This window comes from Oratosquilla oratoria, chromosome 30, assembly GCF_046742065.1.
Source record: "Oratosquilla oratoria isolate Oo_2021 chromosome 30, ASM4674206v1, whole genome shotgun sequence".
In the NCBI taxonomy this organism is placed as follows: domain Eukaryota; kingdom Metazoa; phylum Arthropoda; class Malacostraca; order Stomatopoda; family Squillidae; genus Oratosquilla; species Oratosquilla oratoria.
The window spans coordinates 3,215,765-3,238,340 of NC_134806.1; the positions used below are offsets into that span (position 1 = coordinate 3,215,765).

Below are 22,576 nucleotides of genomic sequence, written 5' to 3' on the forward strand. Positions count from 1 at the left end.
TGGATGAAGGGCCTTTTCAGTGACTTTCTCCTGTGTTGGGCAGCCACCACGTCTCGTTTCAAACACCAACAGTAGTCCGCAAGAAAGTTCACATCCCACCGGCCTTGGTAGCGTTCTTCCATGACACGAATATCCTGGTGGAAACGTTCTCCCTGTTCCTCACTGAAGTCACCACAGTTCTGAGGGAAATAGTCTAAGTGGGACCGTAGAAAGTGCATTTTGACTGACATGCGAGCCCCTAATTTTTTATAGCTGTTCAAGAGCTCATCGACTTCTTTCTCGTATTCTGCACTTCGGTTATTTCCTAGAAAGTTTCTTATCACTGACTTAAGCGACCACCAAACGGACAGCTCAGCTGCATTCAGTGCATCGTCAAACATTGAGTCCTTCATAAGTTCCCTTATCTGAGGCCCATCAAAGATGCCAGCCTTAAGCTTTTCCAGACTGATCCGAGGAAACCTCTTCTGAAGAAAAGTAAATCCCATGCCGTCCTTGTCCATTGCCTTCACAAAGTTCTTCATCAGTCCCAGTTTGATATGTTAAGGTGGGAGTAAGACCTTGTTTGGTTCAACAAGAGAACGAGCCTGAACATTGTGTGAACCAGGTTCCAAACGTTGTCGTGGTGGCCATTCTTGTCTGACAAAATGTTGATCATCAGCCCGACTATCCCACAAACACAAAAAGCATGGATAATTTGTGTACCCACCCTGTAGTCCCAAAACCAATCCAACTACCTTAAGATCTCCACAGATCAACCAACCATGGCCATTGTAGTTCAGAGCAGACAGTAGCTGATCCATGTTGTCATGAGTTTCTTTCATTTGCACCGAATGACCGATTGGAATTGAAGAGTATTTATTTCCGTTGTGAAGGAGGACTGCCTTGAAGACTTCTGCTGGAAGAGTCGATGAACAGTCTCCATTCAGTAGCAACATAGTCCAGCCCCATTGATTGAATCAAACCAGCAATGTTGTTGCAGTAAACTAATGACGAGTCCTTCTGGGTTGTGAAGAACTGTCTAAATTCTCTTTCACGCTCTCGGTACCAAAAGAATGTTGTCTCAGGTGCTAGCAATTTTTTCTCACGAAGACGAGAACCCAGAAGCTGTGCTGATTCCTTTGATAGGTTTAGATCCCGTGTCAGGTCGTTGAGATCTGCTTGTGTTAGAGGCACTGGCCGGTCATTCTCTTCTGGCATGTATTCTCCACCCTCTGCCCTGTCTAGTGCGTTATCAGATTCCGATTCAGAGCTAGATTCCATTGCAACATCTGGCTCGGGAACGGGCAGGCCTGGACCATGAGGGACTGGTCGTATGGCAGACGGAACATTAGGATACTGAATACAATGCTTGTTCTTGCGGTTGACTCCTTTAAGATTAGTCATGCAGAAATAGCAGTCTGACACATGATCTTTACCCTCTCTCCAAACCATTGGAACAGCGAATGGCATACTCTTCCTTTTTTTATTTCTCCAATCACGCAAGTTCTCGACACATGTTTTGCAGCTAACATGGGGTGCAAATGGCTTGTCCTGGTCCCCAAGCTTAACTCCAAAGTAAGCATGATATGCCTTCTTCACAAAATCAGTTATATTTGTTAGTCGACGAGGAAGAATCACATTACCACATATGTAGCAGAACCTATCAGGATGATTTGTGCATTTGCGTTCCATTTTCTGTCAATCTAAGATACGTGTCCAAAATAGAAACACAAGGAGCACAGATTCTTGTAAAAAGCACAGATTCACATTGATTGGAGATCACACTTTCCTAAACCATTTTCAGTTTCAGTGTTGTCAATGCAGTTTGTCAATGTAGTCAATGCAGTTTCAGTTTCAGTTTCCTGAAAGTAAACAAAAACATCATTAGGTTTCAGTATCAGTTTCGGGGTGCTACAGTATAATTTTTATGCAAAAAAAAAAAAAAATAAGAATAGGCTATACCTGCAGCCTCGTTTTCCTTATACTAGTACTATACAAGGCCCAAAAGTCGCACTTCTCATATCTCAAAAACTAGACCTGATCCAAGGAAACGGATGACATTTTTGGATTCAGCGCACCAAAAAATCTATAAATCACTTGAAAAACCTTCGACCCTTGAAAAAAAAAATTTAAACGCAGGCCAGTGTTATGATTCGATTTTGAACTAAGATATTGATTATATGAACTAGTGAATGAATGATAATGACAATATTGATACTGGTACTGATAATATCAATGATGGTGGAGATGATAATAATGATAATCTATATTTACACCGAGGACTTCTTCCCACTGCCAAGGCAAGAACCCACTCCCATCGTTTCCCTCTCCTCACATAGCTCCTCTTGGATGAAGGGTCGTCCTTTCCTGTCCACTGTCAGGATTTTACCTTCCATCGACATACAATATGGAGTCTCGCCGTGGCCCGGTCGGTAGAGAGCGCGTCTGACAACCGCGTGGAGATTTCGGCGACTGTTCGAATTCTGGCCGCGTTGCAGAGGTTACGAGGGGCATACACTTTGAGCCATGACCCCAAACAGCTCACCCCTGACCTGAGGTCACTTGGACATGAGCTTTCTCCGAGTAATGTCACTACAGTGGTGGCATACCGTGGACACCGTCTTCTGCGTTCGAACAGTTCCGGACCCGGCAAGGTTGAGGTGCGAGGAGGTACTAGCCCCGCAAACCACGGAAAAAATAATAAGATGAATTCCCGATTGGATAAATCGACGTAAGCTTAATTCCTTCAGATCGGAAAGTGCCCCAGCCCCTCCCATCCACACCCGGTGGGACAAAATCGACTGGGGTCATTTAGGGCCCATTGGTGACCCAATTCGAGTGACAACAGTCGGAATAAGATGCATGAACAGAAGTAGGAGCAACGAAGTTAGAACGTCATCATGTTTTCCCCCCAAAGGGTGCCACTCAAAGGTGCCATCGCAGCACAAAACAATAGTATGTTAAGAAACATAAAACACAAGCTATACGAAAGTGATATCTAATCTAAGAGTAATCGAATACTCGTATGTCAAGGGTGCACGTGCAGAAATGTAGGACAAAGGGGCACACAGAGTCATATATATATATATATATATATATATATATATATATATATATATTATATATATATATATGTATATATATGTATATATATACATATATGTGTATATGTATATATATATATATATATATATATATATTCACACACACACAAACACACACAAACACACACACACACATATATATTTATATATGTATATATATCTATATATATATATATATATATATATATATATATATATATATATATATATATACATACACACACACGCACGCGCCACCACCACCCGTGACCACACCCTATGTCAATACGCCCCAACCCCCCCTCCACCTCCTCCCACTCATTCCATCCTTCCTCCCCCAACCGACCTCGCAACACCCTAACCCCCAACCCCCTCTTCCCGACCCTCTCCTTTCCATCATAATGAGAAGTCAACCCCTCCCACTGATCCTTCCCCCACTACCCCTTCCACCACCCAAGCCGGCTAGGTTCGTATATATAAGTCACCAACCGACAATTTCCTTCGTCATTTCTTTGGACCTTTAATCTTTGTAAGTAGTGGTCCCCAACGGCCCATGTATCGAGATAGGATTTGAATTGTTGCTGATTTACCGTATTGATATCTATTTCCATAATTGTGAATTTTTGTTTAGGTTAACACCTTTTTTCTTTATTTCTGTATGTCGGTAATATTTATGTTACAGATTTTCCTGAAGATGTCTCTTTGCAGACGAAACGTTGAATAAATGAATCATTTTGGCAACTTGGTTTATGCCCACCCTCCAAATGGCAGAGTATTGGTTAGAAAGCTGGAGAATACCCATAAGAAGATTAACAACCTCCTTAATGCTGTCGACTTAACAACACATGCATATATATATATATATATATATATATATATATATATATATACATATATATATGTATATATATATTAGTAAAGGGGGGGAGCAGGTTCTCAGTAATACACGTGGAGTTAAAAACGACAGCATTGTTGTAGTTGTTCAGTCTTTTCTTCGTATTCTCGATTTTCCTGATAAGAGATTTTCCATTGACTGGGTGGATTGAAACTAGGTCTCTATATTCTTCCATTTGTTCTTATTTGATATCAACGTTTCGTCTTAAACAAGACATTATCAAGATATAACTGAAATAACAAAAATTACATGGTAACAGTAAAGGTACTAGACAATAACAAGATATAACTGAAATAACAAAAATTACATGATGACAATAAAGGTACTAGACAATATCAAGACACAACTGAAATAACAAAAATTACATGGTAACAGTAATAATAAAGGTGACAAATTTATAAAAATAAATACGGAGACTTACGTATTTAAAGAGAAGGAAGGGTGTGACAGAGCTGGGGATGACAGAAGTATATATACCTAAGATCAGGTCAGACCAAGGGGTGGGGGGGGAGGAAGAGACAATAAGGACCTCAGAGGTCAAGGGTAAGGGGGGGTTGGGGGGGGGGAAGGTTAGGCGGGTGCGGTCACCTTTATTATTACTGTTACCATGTAATTTTTGTTATTTCAGTTGTGTCTTGATATTGTCTAGTACCTTTATTGTCACCATGTAATTTTTGTTATTTCAGTTATATCTTGTTATTGTCTAGTACCTTTACTGTTACCATGTAATTTTTGTTATTTCAGTTATATCTTGATAATGTCTTGTTTAAGACGAAACGTCGATATCAAATAAGAACAAATGGAAGAATATAGAGACCTAGTTTCAATCCACCCAGTCAATGGAAAATCTCTTATCAGGAAAATCGAGAATACGAAGAAAAGACTGAACAACTACAACAATACTGTCGTTTTTAACTCCACGTGTATATATATATATATTTATATATATGTATATATATACACATATATATGTTTATATATATATACATATATATATATCTAGGTATATATATGTATATATATATGTATATATATATACATATGTATATATATGTATATATATGTATATATACATATATATACATATATATATATATATATATATATATATATATATATATATACATTCACATACACACATCGTGGGAAACGTGTAATAGGGAGACTAGACAGGAGGTGGAGAGATGAGATGGAGAGGTTTGCAGAAGTGTGTTAGAGATTAGCGCAGTCGTGTGAGTCATGGAATGTCTTCCATTCCAATCTATCTTGGGCCATGTCCTAGAAGTCCATATTTTTTCTCCTTTGTCCTAGAAGTCCATATTTTTTCTCCTTTGGTCCTCCCATCGTTGTCTAAGTCTGCCAAGTTGGTCTTTTGGTCTTTGGTGTCCAGGTGTATATTATCTTTAAGTTTCTTGAGTGGATTAAAGAGTGCCTTGGTGGATTAAAGAGTGTAATGAGGAATAGACATTTAGGAATGGATGCGAAGAGGAGACTGTATGAAGGAGTGATTGTGCCAACAGCACTGTATGGGGCAGAAACGTGGAACATAAGAGAAGAAGAGAGAAGGAGTTTGAATGTGTTTGAGATGAGGTGTCTGAGAAGTATGGTGGGGGTTACTAGGCTGGATAGAGTGAGAAATGAGGAGAACAGGGGTGAAAAAGGAGCTGGGAGATAGGGTTGATGAAAGAATATTAGGATGGTTTAGACACATGGAAAGAATGAGTGAAGAAAGACTAGTAAAAGAGGTATGGAAGACAGATGTGGAGGGAGTGAACATGAGGGGACGTCCTAGGATGAGGTGGATGGATGGGGTGAAGGGGGCTTTGGGGAAGAGGGGAATGTCTGTTGAGGACGGAAGACAGAGGTGAGTGGAGAATGGTTGTATATGGATGATGTTGTGATTGCATGAGGAGGAATGGGCGGGGGGGTGGGGGGTGGGGTAGTATGTGTGAGTAAATTTTGACACAGCCCGAAGGGATTTCTCCCCGTCCTCTCCTTATATGCAAGGGGGGACGGAGAGGGGGGGTCGCCGATTAAATGAAGCGGCCTTGCTGTGGATGTGCTGTGTCTTGCGACACTGCTTCTGACCCAGGGCAGTGGGCAAGGTGCAGGGATGACCCGTCATCCAGGAGGTGCTCAGATGAGAGGGAGGGTGGGAGGGGTGTGGAGTGTATTTAGGTATGAAATGGGTGGGAGTGTTTTTATGCCTTTTCCTTTTTGGCTACCTCCCTTGAAAGGGGGAAAAAGCCTTAATATATGTATGTTCTTGAGTCGGACATCATAAGTACGTGCCCATAATACCTCAATCTTTAGGACGGAAATGAATAAAGTCGTCTGCTAAAACAAAATGCAAAAATGAGTCAACTTCTGTAGGAAATGGACTTGTTAGACTGCTGTAATCTTTTGAATTTATTATGATGTATTTCATTTAGCATTATTAAAAAGATGAGCATTATAAATGTAGAAGGAATTTTATGTATTTAGCAGATGCCTCTAGTGTAAACAAAACTTCAAACACCGACGTTCACCTGATGTGTTTGCAACTTCATGTGCTGTTTAATGTCAAAACAAGATCAAATGGCAAGCAAATGAAGGATATTGTTTCAGTAAATCAAAAGTGAAAATAATTGCTGTGAGTATGCCTTTAATTAGTTTCCAGAACATGGGTAAAATACATTTACCATTATCATATTTGTCACAACTTTTTACTTTGGGACCCAAAGTTGTGACAATATTATGATTATTCTATAATTCTGCTTTTTAATTTTATGTTTCCATAGATTAAATAATCACAGTAGTAATTGACCTCTGGCATCCAGTTTGGTGTTAGATGTCACATGTATGCTTGTATGTGTGTTTTCACCTCATTCTTTGTTGAATTCTCCATGACTGAGTCTGAGATGTTACTCTTGTTGCGTTGGTTCTGTTTAAGAAATTATCACACAAACAAAATTTTCACTTCTTTCATTTTTGCATTTGAAAGATATTTGTCCGTGGAATGGTTAGAGCGTGTCCAGTCAAAACGGCCCCGGGTCATAACGGCCCCGCATTCTAAGTACCAAAATGGCCCCGTTACAAAAACGGCCCCTGGTCTAATATAACTGTACTGCACGAGGGGTAGCTATACGGTACTGCTTTATTTTCCGTGGAGTCTACTTTAAAACTTCTTTTACTGGAGTTCATTTTCATTAAAATTACATAACGGCCCCGTTGCAAAAACAGCCAGTCAAAACGGCCCCGATCATACCAAAACGGCCCCGGTCTAGTCATAACGGCCTCGCCTTCATCGGCGTGGTTTAAATAAAACTGCCTCGCATTCAGTGGCGTAGAGTCGACTTTATAATCCTTAAAACTTCTTTTGACCTATTTTCTATGACATGTGTGACCAAACTCGAGCAAGGACGTTTTTTTGCTCTACAAATTTTCATACATTTAAAATTACTGTGAAAATAGTGTCACGTAATTGTCACCGTACGGTTAAACTAGTCACTACTCAACTTTGATCATTGTTTAGATTTTACTGACCCACTACAACGGCCCCGCATTCAGTGGCGTGGTTAAAACGGCCTCGCTCTTTTATTAATTGCTAATGTAGTTTTGTTTAAAAGGATTTCTTCAGTACCTAGCTATTATTATTTTGTCATATCCATGCTTTAGTTTCCGTGGAGTCGGCTTTATAATCCTTAAAACTTCTTTTATTATGCGTAATTTCATGTAAAAATTAGCACATGGTTACATTATTTGACCTATATTCTATGAAATTTGTGATTTCCATTTAATTTGATCAGAGATAAGTTACATTTTTATTCTCTGCAAAATGACCAACCACAGCTCATAGCCGACCAAACTCGAACAATGACGTTTTTTTTTCTCAAATGCACTATTATATATAAAAAAAAACTAGCATGTGGTTACATTATTTGACCTATTTTCTTTAAAATGTGTGATTTCCATGTAATTCGATCAAAGAGAAGTTACGTTTTTATCATCTGCAAAACGGCCTCGCATTCAGTGGCGTGGTTAAAACGGCCTCGCTCTATTATTAATTGCTAATGTAGCTTTGTTAAAAAGGATTTCTTCAGTACCTAGCTATTATTATTTTGTCATATCCATGCTTTAGTTTCCGTGGAGTCGGCTTTATAATCCTTAAAACTTCTTTTATTATGCGTAATTTAATGTAAAAATTAGCACATGGTTGCATTATTTGACCTATTCTCTATGAAATGTGTGATTTCCATTTAATTTGATCAGAGATAAGTTACATTTTTATCCTCTGCAAAATAACCAACCACAGCTCATAGCCGACCAAACTCGAACAAGGACGTTTTTTTTGCTCAAATGCACTATTCTATATATAAAAAAAACTAGCATGTGGTTGCATTATTTGACCTATTTTCTTTAGAATGTGTGATTTCCATGTAATTTGATCAAAGAGAAGTTACGTTTTTATCATCTGCAAAACGGCCTAGCATTCAGTGGCGTTGAGCAATGCACTATTATATATATATATATATATATATATGTATATATATATATATATATATATATATATATATATATATATATATATATATATATATATATATATATATATATGATGATAGATATATATATATATATATATATATATATATGATGATATATATATATATATATATATATATATATATATATATATATATATATATATATAAACTAGCATGTGGTTGCATTATTTGACCTATTTTCTTTAAAATGTGTGATTTCCATGTAATTTGATCAAAGAGAAGTTACGTTTTTATCATCTGCAAAACGGCCTCGCATTCAGTGGCGTGGTTAAACCGGCCTCGCTCTATTATTAATTGCTAATGTAGCTTTGTTAAAAAGGATTTCTTCAATACCTAGCTATTATTATTTTGTCATATCTATGCTTTAAAATGTGTGATTTCCATGTAATTTGATCAAAGAGAAGTTACGTTTTTATCATCTGCATAATTACCAACCACAGCTACGATTCGTCCAGCCCGCCAACCACCCTATTAGTAAACCAATATAACTAAAAAAAAAAAAAAATCCTGTATATTGTTTGTTATTATGTTCAAGAAAAGTAAAAAATAATCCTTTGGTGAGCAAATGTCCTATTTGTCACTTCTCCGGTGAGCAACTGTCCGGTGAGTAACTATCCGGTGAGCAACTGCCCTCGGGTACGGACAGTTGCTCACTGGATAATTGCTCATCGGATAGTTGCTCACCGGATAATTGCTCACCGGAGAGGTGACAAATAGGACACTTGCTCACCAAAGATTTTTTTTTTTGCTTTTCTTGAACTTGATAACAAACAATATACAGGATTTTTTAGTTATATTTAGGTTTATTACAGCAATAATACACAAACAATATCCAAACTTTCATATTTTAGTTTTTGATAATTATAGAATTCAATACAAATTTCTCCCATCAATATATAGTAATGATCTTTTACCGGTCCAGTCTAATGGTGTGGCCAACTGCATTTAGAAAGTCAGGAAGACACCGACTTCCTGCAGCATACCCCCGGCACGGTGTCCGGACATAATCCCACCTGGACACAATCCCCCCGGACAAAATCCCTCCTGGACAGAATCCCCCGAAGACAATATCCCCCCTGGACAGAATCCCTCCCTGAGTATATGTTTATTTATGTATTTCAATATACACATTGGTGGTATGGATTAAATTACACTATTTAGTTTCTTACTATTGTGTTATTAGCGTTATAGATTGCATGTAGTTGAATTAATTCAACTCTTTTCTTTAAAATGTGTGATTTTCATGTAATTTGACCAGAGATTAATTAAGTACCAAAACGGCCCCGTTACAAAAGTCATAACTGTACTGCACGAGGGGTAGCTATACGGTACTGCTTTATTTTCGGATGGAAACGTGACTTCTCTGATCAAATTACATGTAAGTCACACATTTAAAAATATATCAAATAATGCAATCATATATATAGAATTATGATGAAAGAAGATGGGTTCATTTAGAATTGGACGGCTCTGGGCGGCTTTGATGGGGTCAGCAGGAAAAAGTGACACTTATTACTGAATAGTGATATGATGATGGTTTTGTCAGTGATATGTGATGATCAAGTCAGCAGGAGAGTGACGATATGATGATGATTTCGTCAGTGATAGATGATGATCAAGTCAGCAGGAGAGAGTGACGAGCTTGACGATATGATGATGATTTTGTCAGTGATAGATGATGATCAAGTCAGCAGGAGAGAGTGACAGTAATTACTGAATAGCGCATGATATGATGATGTTGGTTGATAATTAGGTAATAACTATTGTTCTTTATCCGGGCTCACCTTTGTGACTATGTTTATCAGGATATCCCAGACATCCCCAGTACAAACAAGAAGATATTTAATTTACAATTTCTTTATTTAAATAAACAAAATATTTACAATTGCAATAATCAAATTTATAAGACAAAGGACATAATCAAATTTATAAAACAGAAGACAATCAAAAAGGACATAATCCCCAGATCAAACAAGAACATATTTAATTTAGAATTTCTTTATCTAGATAAACAAAATATTTACAATTGCACACATTTATAAAACAAAGGACATAATCAAAAGGACAATCTTATAAAACAGAGGACATAATCTAATTTATAAAACAGAGGACATAATCTAATTTATAAAACAGAGGACATAATCTAATTTATAAAACAGAGGACATAATCTAATTTATAAAACAGAGGACATAATCTAATTTATAAAACAGAGGACATAATCTAATTTATAAAACAGAGGACATAATCTAATTTATAAAACAGAGGACATAATCTAATTTATAAAACAGAGGACATAATCTAATTTATAAAACAGAGGACATAATCTAATTTATAAAACAGATGACATAATCAAAAAGGACATAATCTAATTTATAAAACAGAGGACATAATCAAAAAGGACATAATCTAATTTATAAAACAGAGGACATAATCAAAAAGGACATAATCTAATTTATAAAACAGAGGACATAATCAAAAAGGACATAATCTAATTTATGAAACAGAGGACATAATAAAAAGGGACATGATCAAACATAAAACCAAACACTAAATCTCAATGCCGTCAATGTTTGGTGCAACCAGATGTGCGCATTCGCGAAGCACCTGACGGGCCGACTTATCGCCAGCAATGTACGAATCCCACACTTTATTCACTTGCCCCTGTACTCGTTTATATTCCTTTCTTTGTCTACGTCGCAGCTTCTTGTCCGACACTAATCTGATTTGTATGTTTATTAGCTGCGACTGCTCATGCAAAAGTTTGACTAGAAGATAGAACGACAAATTACTACGCCTGGCGTGACGATTTAGCGCACCGTGCCAACCCTCCACGTCATTGTTGGTGCGAATGGGCTGTTTGAATATACTCCAGGTTTCAGGAGTATAGAGTGAACACTGGATCCAATTGGTGCGGATATAATTCACCAATACTGTCAGCAAGCTTGTACGTGCCTGTGTTGCAAGTCTCTCGAACATAGGCGAGATGTGCTCTTGGGGGAGATAGGGCAACGCAAGAAATTGACGACAAAGTCTGTGCGTGTCTTCATCATTGCGATACACTGGAGCCAGACCTATTTCCTGCATTTTCCGCCATATACATTGAGCCCAATGGAAGGAACACCCTCTAACATTAACCCCTGGAAACACCGATGGAATGGCTTTCCACACTGCCCGCTCGAAGTCAATGACCATTTTCCTGACGTTATTATTGGGTGTTAGGCGTTTTATGGATTTCAGTACCCTCTTGTAATCTTTTTTCCGTCGCCCCGACATCAAAACAAATACAAGAGGTACTTGTTTTGTAGCATCTCCACTTCGAATGAATGAATGGACAGTGAAGAGTTGCTTGAAAGGGTATCTTACTATTTTGAATGTCCCATCCATATACCACGTCTTGGATCGGCTGAGCAGGTCGAGCATCTTCTGGGTGGCAAATACCAAATGCCGTTTTCCATCAACTTGCAAGTCTTTGCGAAGGAAATCCTCAGGAATGTGGCCTTCGTCGATCTCGAAATAAAGATCCTGTGGTTCTGCTGGCCGCATCTTCTGCCTGAATCAATTTGCTGCTCTAGCGAGATTCACCGGTTTCTGCAGCGCCTCGATAGGTTCTCTTGAAATTTTTTCCAGCATCACCCGATTGACGATGTCAGAAGCTGACGTGAAAATTTCCTTTGCCGCGGACTCCTTCACAACCTTTCGCACTTCTGAAGCTTTCGCAGCACCGAGTTTTCCTGGATGGATGTGGGGTTGGCAGCCTCTCGTGAAATCCATACCTACAAAGGATTACAAAGGATTGAAAATAAAAAAGACATGATAACAAAGCAAAAACAATATAAAATAAACTATAATCATTACAGCATCTTAGGTGTTTATCTAAATGAGTCAAAGCTTCGAACTGAACTACATTGCACTACCTGTGCAGGAAGTTTATTCCATTCCTTACCTTTTTGCGATACCGTCGCCTTGCACCAGATTTTCTGGTTTCTCGTACTGCAGCGCCACGTCACGTTGCCGTTCTTCCTTCTTGTCTTCAGAACATAAGTGTAACCATTGCTATCCGCAAGCTGCACTTTGTTCTTCTGGGATCCTCCAGATATAACTTGGTAGGTAGTCTCCTCAATATTTTCATAAGACATGGGTGTGGCATCTTCCAGGGAGGACTCTTCTAGAATTGAGGGAACTTGAAAATCAATCCCTATGCTCGTGTCCATGTTTTCCATTTCTTCCGCTGCATTTTGAATTTCGGATCCCGTGTGTGGAACGGCCTCTCTTTCGTGATCCTCTGTCCAGTTCGTTGTAGCCTCTGACGTTCTGCTGCTCTCAGCCAAAGGTAAGCCAATGGCGAGGTGGTAACTGCACTCTTGGCATCTCCAACTGATGGTCTCGTTGCTCCGCACTGCTTCCCTGTATTCATCCTGGGTAATGCCTGTATTGCATACCCTATGTTGCCATCTACTGCAGCCATCACAGAGAATGGCTTGCTGACGCGGCCTCACTTGCTTGCGGCAAATGATGCAAGGATCTTCCTCTTGGCTCATAATGAAGATATTTTGCGTGAAACCACGAGGAAATCAAAGAAGGAAATAATGAAAGTTTTCAGTCTACCTAAGCTTAAATAGTGTAAGGAACAGGGGAGTCAGGTCTAGGTCACAGAGGGTAATATGACCTTAGATCATGTCATTTGGGGGCGAGGGCCCGGCAGTCAGGTGAGCGATTTAGAGGAAATGTATAGAAATCTAACCGATATAATTATTAATGAACAAAATTCATTTATCCCCCAAAAGTCAATACAGAAAAATAGTAATACTCCCAAATGGATGACGGACAGATTGAAACACGAGATCGGAATGAAAAGAGGACTTTGACGTAAAAATAAAAAAAACGGGGAAATCCACCTGTGTAACACAATCCATTGTATTGATTGGGACAATTCCCAAGAAATCGTTTCATATAGTTCCTATTTGGCAAGGAATATTATTGAATCAATACAATGGATTGAGTTACACAGAAACAAAAATAGAAATAATGAAAATAATAAATTTGTATAATTTCTATTTTTGTTTCAGTGTAACACAATCCATTGTATTGATTGTGTTACACAAACAAAAATAGAAATGATACAAAATTATTATTTTCATGTTGATGTTGTCAATTCCCTTTAGAATCTTAAAGGCCTGTATCAAGTCGGTGTCCGGACATAATCCCTCCTAGACATAATCCCCCCGGACATAATCCCCCCGGACAAAATCCCTCCGGACAATATCCCTCCTGGACAGAATCCCTCCGGACAATATCCCTCCTTGACAGAATCCCTCCTAGAGTATATGTTTATTTACGTATTTTAATATATTAATGTATTTATATATTAATGAATTTTAATATATATTCTCATATAGTATTTGACTGTATATGTGAGTATATGTTTATTTATGTATTTTAAAGTATATAATATTTTCATATATATTTGTAAGGTGTAGTAGTGAAGCAAAAAACTTTTTTCATAAATTATTTATTCAAACAAGTATATAAATGTTTGCACTGTATGCATTAGCACCTCGGTAAGGTAAGGTAAAATAGTTGCTTTGCATGTGATAGTATATAATAGGAGAGCTGCTAATCTGAATAATGTGGGGGGATTTTGTCCAGCCCGCTCACTTTTGTGGAGGGATTCTGTCCAGTAGGGATATTGTCCGGAGGTATTTTGTCCGGGGGGATTGTGTCCGGGAGGGATTATGTCCCGGATCCATCAAGTCACCTCTGAGTCGTAAAATACAAATTTCAAAAGGTTTCGCAGATCTTTCTGCGAAACGTTTTGAAATTTGTATTTACGCTTTTTTAGGGAAAACAGATTCATATGTTTTAGTCGATTTTCGTGTGATTTATTTTTGATATTTGGAATCAGTTTTGTGGCTCGCCGTTGTACTTTTCCCAGTCTGTTAATGTCTTTAATGAGATTCGGTGACCATACAGAAACAGCATATTCCAAATGTGGACGAACTAACGATTTATATAGCTTGTTAATGAGTGATGGACTTTTGAAATCAAAAGATCGCGCAATCAGTCCTAGAATCTTATTTGCTTTCTCAGAGGCGGAAATACACTGCTTGGGTGATTTGAGGTCGATCTTTTTCACTATCCACTTTTGTTAACGAATTTCCAAATAACTTGTAATCGTACTTAATGTTGTTTTTGCCTATGTGCATCACCTTGCATTTACTCGTGTTAAATTTCATTAGCCACTTTTCAGACCATTGCTGTAATTTATCTAAATCTTCTTGAATATCTAATTGGTTTAAGTGACCATTTGCCATTCCGCACAGTTTTGTATCATCAGCCAATTTGGAAACATTAGATTTTAGTCCATGGTCTATATCATTTATATATACTATGAATAGAAGTAGCCCAAGAACGGAACCCCGAGGAACTCCACTTGTAACATTTTCCCATCTAGAAGTTTTTCAATTTAAACAACTCTGTTTTCGACCATTCAACCAATTACTAGTCCAGCTTAATAGGCTACCACTTATTCCGTGTACATGAAATTTAGTAAGTAGTCTTTCGTGTGCAAAGTCAAGATATATTAAATCAATATAGTTTCTTTTGTCATAATTCGATATAACTGTGTTGTAGAATTCGAGTAAGTTAGTCACGCAAGAACATTTCCGTCTGAAACCATGCTGGCTATCATTTATCAAACGGTTACTTTCTAAATGATGTTCGATAGCATCTCTGATGATAGTTTCCATTATTTTTCCTGCGATTGAAGTCAAACTTATAGGCCTATAGTTATTTGGTTTCTTTTTGTCACATTTTTTTTTGAATATGGGAGTAACGTTAGCTAGCTTCCATTCTCTTGGGACATCTCCGGATATGATGGATTTCTTGAAAACAATTTCTAATGGAACAACAATCTCGTTTTCAATTTCCTTTAAGATTCTTGGATGCCAACCGTCAGGCCCTGTTGTTTTATTAACTTTGAGTTTATCTATACACCATTTATTTTTTCTTTTGTTATATTTACCGTAGTGAGTAAGTTTACCCTAGACTTTTCACAGGTTTCAGTTTGGAGTTCACTTTGAGGTGTTTCGTCTACGAATACCGAGCTAAAATAATTGGGTGTAGGACAGTTGCTCACTGGATAGTTGCTCACCGGATAATTGCTCACCGGAGAGTTGCTCACCGGAGAAGTGACAAATATGACATTTGCTTACCAAAGGATTATTTTTTACTTTTCTTGAACTTGATAACAAATAATATACAGGAATTTTTTAGTTATATTGTATCATATATATACAGCAATAATACAGAAACAACATCCAAACTTTTAGTTTTTAATTCATTATAAAATCAAATACCAATTTCTTCCATAAATATATAATAATGACCTTTTACTGGTCCAGTCTAATGGCGTGGCTAACTGTTCGTATGTATCTCTGTCATTTAATAAGTCGAAAATTTTACTTTCATATTCTGAATTGACTCCTAACCTTAACACTTCTAGTTCATGAACTAGAAGTGTTAGGGTAAGTGGCCATTGAAACCCACTAAAAACAATGTATTAGATTATATTGTTGAGTTTGATAAGTTCTTGGCCTCTAACAATTATGATAAAGATTTACTTTATCTGTGCCAGGGGTATGCTGCAGAAAGTCAGTGCCTTCCTGACTTTCTAAATGCAGTTGGCCACACCATTAGACTGGAAGAAATTGGTATTGAATTTTATGATTAATTAAAAACTAATATATGAAAGTTTGTATATTGTTTGTGTATTATTGTAATAAATTGCAATATAACAAAAAATCCTGTATTATCGCTGTAATAAACTTCAATATAACTAAAAAAATCAGGTATATTGTGTTATTAGGTTTGTATATTGTTTGTATATTATTGCTGTAATAAACTTCAATATAACTAAAATAATCCTTTGGTGAGCATGTCCCATTTATCACTTGTTCGGTGAGCAACTGCCCGGTGAGCAATTGTCCGGTGAGCAACTGTCTGTACCCGAAAATAATTGTTTAAGATATTACACATTCCTTTATTTGAATATTCAAGTTGACCGTCAGCAGATGATAGTGGACCAATGTGATTCCTAACAACCTTTTTATCTCTAATGTAACTATAGAATTCTTTGGGATTTATCAGCGATGTTCATTTCGTATTGTCGTTTTCTTTTTCTTATTGTCTTTTTTAAATCTCTCTGTATTAATACATTCTTATTGATTTTTTTTTCTTAATGAGACGATTCAATGATATTCCTTACCAAATAGAAACTTATTCAAAGTAGACCACTTGGGAAAAGAAACTAACGAAGAAGAGCGCTTTCGTAAATTATATATTCAAGTGTATAGTTGAATAGAAATACATATTTTATATATACATGAAAAAGGTACAAGGGCCGGTCGCACTACTTAGCGACAACTAGCAAGAACCAGCGACAACTAACAAGAACTAGAGTCAACTGCATTAATTAAACCGACAACTAATATTTTTGGGCATAAAATGTATCTTGCAATGATTTATGATATATTCGAACCTAATTTGATACGATATACACGACCTAAATTTGGTGTAAATTGTCAACTCGCAATGGTTAGGTGGTTTACATCCTGATGAGGCTCACTTCCTTCTAGAAAAGCCTTTTTAACACGTCCTCCGAAACTAATCCTTGAAATAAAGTAAAACATGCAAGACAAGATATATGTACAATAGAATGTATGAAAGCTATTGCGTAGCAAAATTACAAGAGAGATCCTAAGAGGAATTTTGTTAATCATATTTTGTGTTGACACTGATTGCTAATTTATCTTCACTTTTTCTTTAATTCAACAGTTGAGTTGATAGTTATTACTGAATTCTCGTCAATTTTCGCAGTACCACTGACAGCGAGATGACACCGAGTTCACATTATCTTTCCACGCTCAACAATCACTTTTCGCAACACAATGATTTTTGCATCATCAATTCATCATAAGCTAATACAAGCTAATTAAAAATTATGCGACTTTTAATTTACAATAATTTAAATGATTAATTAAATATTGCCTACAAAAAAGGTTACATAAATCGTGGATCTCATGAATAAAATATCTTTTTTGAGTATTGACTAAATTGAAAGACAATAACTTGTAGAACGCAAGGTGCAATCAATTTTACATAGGTCATCAGGACCTGACGCTTCTCTGCCAGTGCGACCATGATGACCCGACCTCACCTAATCCAATGCAGTCGTGTAATTACGCACCACAGGTGTCTACCAAGGCGGCATATATCGCGGATTCCGTCAACTGTAACCGTGCGAATGTGACCTAATGTCGACCCATTGTCCCTGTGACCCACCCGACTTACCGCCTACCAGGGGAATGTCCTCTCTCATGCAAACTGTCACTCTAATTTTTTCATGTATGTGTCATGCGCGATCGATCGATCCATCGTTCGCGCAGCAATCGATGGATGTCCCTATCCTGATCACTATACCAGTGACAAACCAATAAATTCTATGAAGAAGTGGTCATTTTACAATTCTAAACTATTATTCATTTCATTTTTATATCATGACGTGGTCATTTTTCCAGTTTTACAAATTCAAATGTCATTGTGATTTAGTTAGCGTGGGTTCTTCATCCATAATGTGTACAAAAATTATTCTTTGTACTTGACATGCTTGATCATAACGCATCAGCTTTTATTCCACAACGAAACTGGAAATGAAACTCATTTCTTATATTGTCCACACTCCTATCGCCTATCAAAAGATGCTGACCTTTCTTTTATATGATACTGGATTTAGAAGTGTGAATAATAAGCAGGTAAAATGTATGCAAAAGGTTAAATACATTTGAAATATAAATATGGACATTTAGTCTTCCCAGTAACTTGTGTTCGAGTTAAAATAAGATAATCAGCTTAAAACTTCAGTCATTATGATTTTATTATCAATTGGTGATTTAATATAACCATTGTATAACACGTTTGGTATTACGTATACCAAGTTGATTGATGTGTTGCTATAATGAGGTATATGTGCGATGCTGAATTAATTGCGCGAACGAGTATAAGTCCAATAAAGCATAATTGTGTGCTGTAATTGTACTCATAAGGTGCATATCACACCTCTTTCACACCCCCATTGCTTGGTTAACACCTCAGATGTGCTCTAAGTTTGCTCACAAGGTGCTTGTCACACCTCTCTTACACCTGCACTGTGATTTATCATCTTATATGATTTGTGAGATGTACTGTGATTCACCATTTTGATATTTAATAAAATATCAAATATTATTGTACTTTGTGTTTATATATAGAGATTCTCCAGAATTTAAGGGTTGTTATAAAACCATGATTAACTATGACCCAAAATGTTTAAACAATTGATAAAAATCAATAATATTTGTTGAAAAAAAATGGGGACATTTGGTCCCGGGGGTGCAGATTTAAGGACATTTTGTCCGTTCAGCAAGTTGAGGTGCCTAAGCCTCTCTTCGTAAGGTAAATTTCTGAGCCCATGTATCATCTTGGTCATTCTCCTCTGTACTGATTCTAGTGAATTGATGTCCATTCTATTAGACGGAGAGCAAAACTGTACCGCATAGTCAAGGATAGGTCTAACACTAGATAGAGTTTGATAATTACCTCTGCATTTCTATTCGTAGCCGTCCTAGCAATGAAGCCTAATGCTCAGACTTTGCAAAAGCTTTTGATATCGTCCCACACGAGAGACTACTTACTAAATTAGCTTTACACGGAATAAGTGGTAGCCTATTAAGTTGGACTAGTAATTGGTTGAATGGTCGAAAACAGAGTTGTTTTAAATGGAAAAACTTCTAGATGGAAAAAGGTTACAAGTGGAGTTCCTCAGGGTTCCGTTCGTGGGCCACTTCTATTCATAGTATATATAAATGATATAGACCATGGACTAAAATCTAATGTTTCCAAATTTGCTGATGATACAAAACTGTGCGGAATGGCAAATGGTCACTTTAACCAATTAGATATTCAAGAAGATTTAGATAAATTACAGCAATGGTCTGAAAAGTGGCTGATGAAAATTAACACGAGTATGTGCAAGGTAATGCACATAGGTAAAAACAACAGTAAGTACGATTACAGGTTATTTGGAAATTCGTTAACAAAAGTGGATAGTGAAAAAGATCTCAAGCAGTGTATTTCAGTCTCTGAGAAAGCAAATAAGATTCTAGGACTGATTGCGCGATCTTTTGATTTCAAAAGTACATCACTCATTAACGAATGTAAGACAAAAGGTCCCCGGACAAAATGTCCTGAAATCTGCACCCCCGGGACAGAATGTCCCCATTTTTTTTTCAACAAATGTTGATTTTTATCAACTGTTTATACATTTTAGGTCATAGTTAATTGTGGTTTTATAACAACCCTTAAATTCAGGAGAATCTCTATATATAAACACAAAGTACAATAATATTTGATATTTTATTAAATATCTTATACACGACCCAACCCATCAATCTATGAGCCAATTGTGTAAGCAAACGTTTCCAATTGTTTTGTCTGATTCATTTGATTAACAATTTATATATAGAATTGATTATTCCTTTGATCTACCATAATCCTGAATGAAAAAGTCCTCTAATGATACTCTCTATAGGATTCTGTACTCTACATATTGTTTACAATATCATTCCCAAATGTCCTTATCATAACACTCATCATTTGCATGGATGATTTGAGATCGTATTTAAATATTCTTTCCGCAAATTATGAGTACAATTACAGCACACAATTATGCTTTATTTAACTTATATTGTATGCCTATAAAAAAAAATAAAAATCAAGTTAAAAACCAAAAATTCACAAAAAAAAACATATAAAGGAATAAAGTAAAACACATCTGACAAATTTTTAGAAAAAAAAAATTGAGGACATTTTGACCATCCACCTAGGCCGTTGGGGACATTTTGTCCCAGGGGTGCAGATTTCAGGACATTTTGTCTGGGGAACTTTTGTCCGTGCACCCTCATTAACAAGCTATATAAATCGTTAGATCGTCCACATTTGGAATATGCTGTTTCTGTATGGTCACCGAATCTCATTAAAGACATTAACAGTCTGGAAAAAGTACAACGGCGAGCCACAAAACTGATTCCCTATATAAAAAATAAATCATACGAAAATCGACTAAAACATATGAATCTGTTTTCCTTAAAAAAAAAAAAGCGTAGACTCAGAGGTGATTTGATACAGGTCTTTAAGATTCTAAAGGGAATTGGCAACATCAACAGTGACAAAATTTTCACATTGAATGAGAATCAGACAAGAAACAATGGTCTCAAACTATCCGGAAGTAGATTAAAATTGGAAGTAGGTAGAAACAACTTTGCCAACCGTGTATTAAATGAATGGAACAAACATTGCACAGGTAGTGCAATGTAATTCAGTTCGAAGCAAGACTCATTTAGATAAACACCTAAGCAAGATGCTGTAATGATTATAGTTTATTTTATATCATTTGTTTTTGCTTTATCATCATTTGTCTGTTTGATTTTCATTTATTATTAGTTATGTGTCAATTTATTTTTATTTACTGTTTACCTGTATGTTTGTTATTCAACTATAGATTCAAATTGGAAGTATGTAGAAACAACTTTGCCAACCGTGTATTAAATGAATGGAACAAACTTCCTGCACAGGTAGTGCAATGTAATTTAGTTCGAAGCAAGACTCATTTAGATAAACACCTAAGCAATATGCTGTAATGATTATAGTTTATTTTATATTATTTGTTTTTGCTTTGTTTGATTTTCATTTATTATTAGTTATGTGTCAATTTATTTTTATTTACTGTTTACCTGTATGTTTGTTATTCAACTATATCTATGCATTTATTTATGTATTTTTTATGTTGCATACATTATTATACTTTTTATTATTATTCTATTATTATGATTTTTTCGCATCCGACCTAGATATGGACCAAAAGGTCTCCTGTCGGCATGCTCTGCCTTTGTAATCCTTTGTAAGAAGCCCTTTGGGTTGGATATTGCTTGTCTGGCCTCCATTCACACAAGTGACCTAGCCTAAGGTACGATTACCCTTCGTGACCCGACTATTGACCACGCTAATGACATCTAGTCACAGCCCCCCTGGGTCGGTCCCGTAAGTGATCAAATATCTCATATAGTTTCTCGTCTTGTCAAAATTGGCTCTTCGTACTTTTTAACTATACCCATATAAAATATCTTATTTCTTGACAATCGCTAGAGCCTAGACTATTTCCCACTTTCACGTTACTCGTTAGGTGCTCATTATTAGTTAAGAGTAAGTCCAGAGTATCCTCTTCCCTCGTCGGATCGGTAATTATTTGTTTTAGGAAGTTATTCTGCACCACGTCTAAGAAAAAAAAAATTCTTCCTTTCCCAGTCAATGATTCTATAACTAAAATCTTCCATGGGCACAACGTTTTTGTACTTTTCATGAATCAGGTGGGTCAGTCTGCTCAATGCAGAGGTCTATGGGGTACGGACAAATGCTCACCGCCTTAATTAAAAAAAATGGACAAATGCTCACACTCTAAAAGTCTCACATAACCTGATGGCATTCTTATCTAAATCTATATGATTTTTTGGGGGTTATGATTTTTTTTAATAAGATTTTTTTTATTCTGATTTTAATTTTGTTTCCTTTAAATTATTGGACCGATTTTTTTAAATTCTAGGTAAGATAGTTTTGAAAAATATTACAATTCTTTAAGGATCTTATGTGAGATAGTGTGCATTAATTGGCATTGGTATCAGAAAACATTTGATTAAAGTTAATGATAACAGTTTATTTTGGGGGTAATACTATTTCCTTTGAAAGATTCTTAATTGATTTTATTTTATTAAAGAAGTTTTTTTCTTAATTTGTTTCATGTGTGAAGGACCCCTGATTGCGTTTTGATGTTTTTTATAAAGTTTGTTCAAACAGATGTTTTTCCATTGTTTGAACTCTGAGGTGAGATTATTATGAGTGGATAAATTTTTTGAATTTGTATATTTTAATTGTGGGTTTTTATAGCAAAGTTTATTTAAAAAGTGTTACATTTTACATTTTAGAG

The 22,576-nt window shown here is 36.5% G+C and overlaps 3 protein-coding genes across 4 annotated transcripts in view; 1 reads left to right on the forward strand and 2 right to left on the reverse strand.

The window, feature by feature from the left end:
* Positions 1–6,432: 6,432 nt before the first annotated feature.
* Positions 6,433–22,576, forward strand: part of mRpS16 (mitochondrial ribosomal protein S16) — a 33,317-nt gene continuing 17,173 nt past the window's right edge. Inside the window, exon 1 of one of the 2 annotated variants that reach the window (XM_076212442.1) lies at positions 6,433–6,589. The gene's annotated coding sequence lies outside the window, so the exon portion shown is untranslated. The remainder of the gene's footprint in view (positions 6,590–22,576) is intronic. The other variant, XM_076212441.1, reaches the window with a different exon arrangement.
* LOC143040952 (uncharacterized) lies at positions 11,053–12,048 on the reverse strand. The gene has a single exon (XM_076212386.1). It carries the CDS (start codon positions 12,046–12,048, stop codon positions 11,053–11,055), a length of 996 nt encoding a protein of 331 aa, XP_076068501.1.
* On the reverse strand, positions 12,061–14,377 carry LOC143040981 (uncharacterized). Its single transcript, XM_076212440.1, has 2 exons — positions 12,449–14,377; positions 12,061–12,278 (listed from the first exon to the last, which is right to left on the reverse strand). Exons 1-2 carry the CDS (start codon positions 13,041–13,043, stop codon positions 12,061–12,063), a joined length of 813 nt encoding a protein of 270 aa, XP_076068555.1. The 5' UTR covers positions 13,044–14,377.

What these genes read in the sequence shown, in the direction of transcription:
- LOC143040952 (XM_076212386.1), bottom strand. Translation starts at nt 12,048, where the DNA reads ATGCGGCCAGCAGAACCACAGGATCTTTATTTCGAGATCGACGAAGGC.
- LOC143040981 (XM_076212440.1), bottom strand. Translation starts at nt 13,043, where the DNA reads ATGAGCCAAGAGGAAGATCCTTGCATCATTTGCCGCAAGCAAGTGAGG. An exon ending in GGCGACGGTATCGCAAAAAG is followed by an intron (nt 12,279 to 12,448) that starts GTAAGGAATGGA and finishes AATCCTTTGTAG; the next exon opens with GTATGGATTTCACGAGAGGC.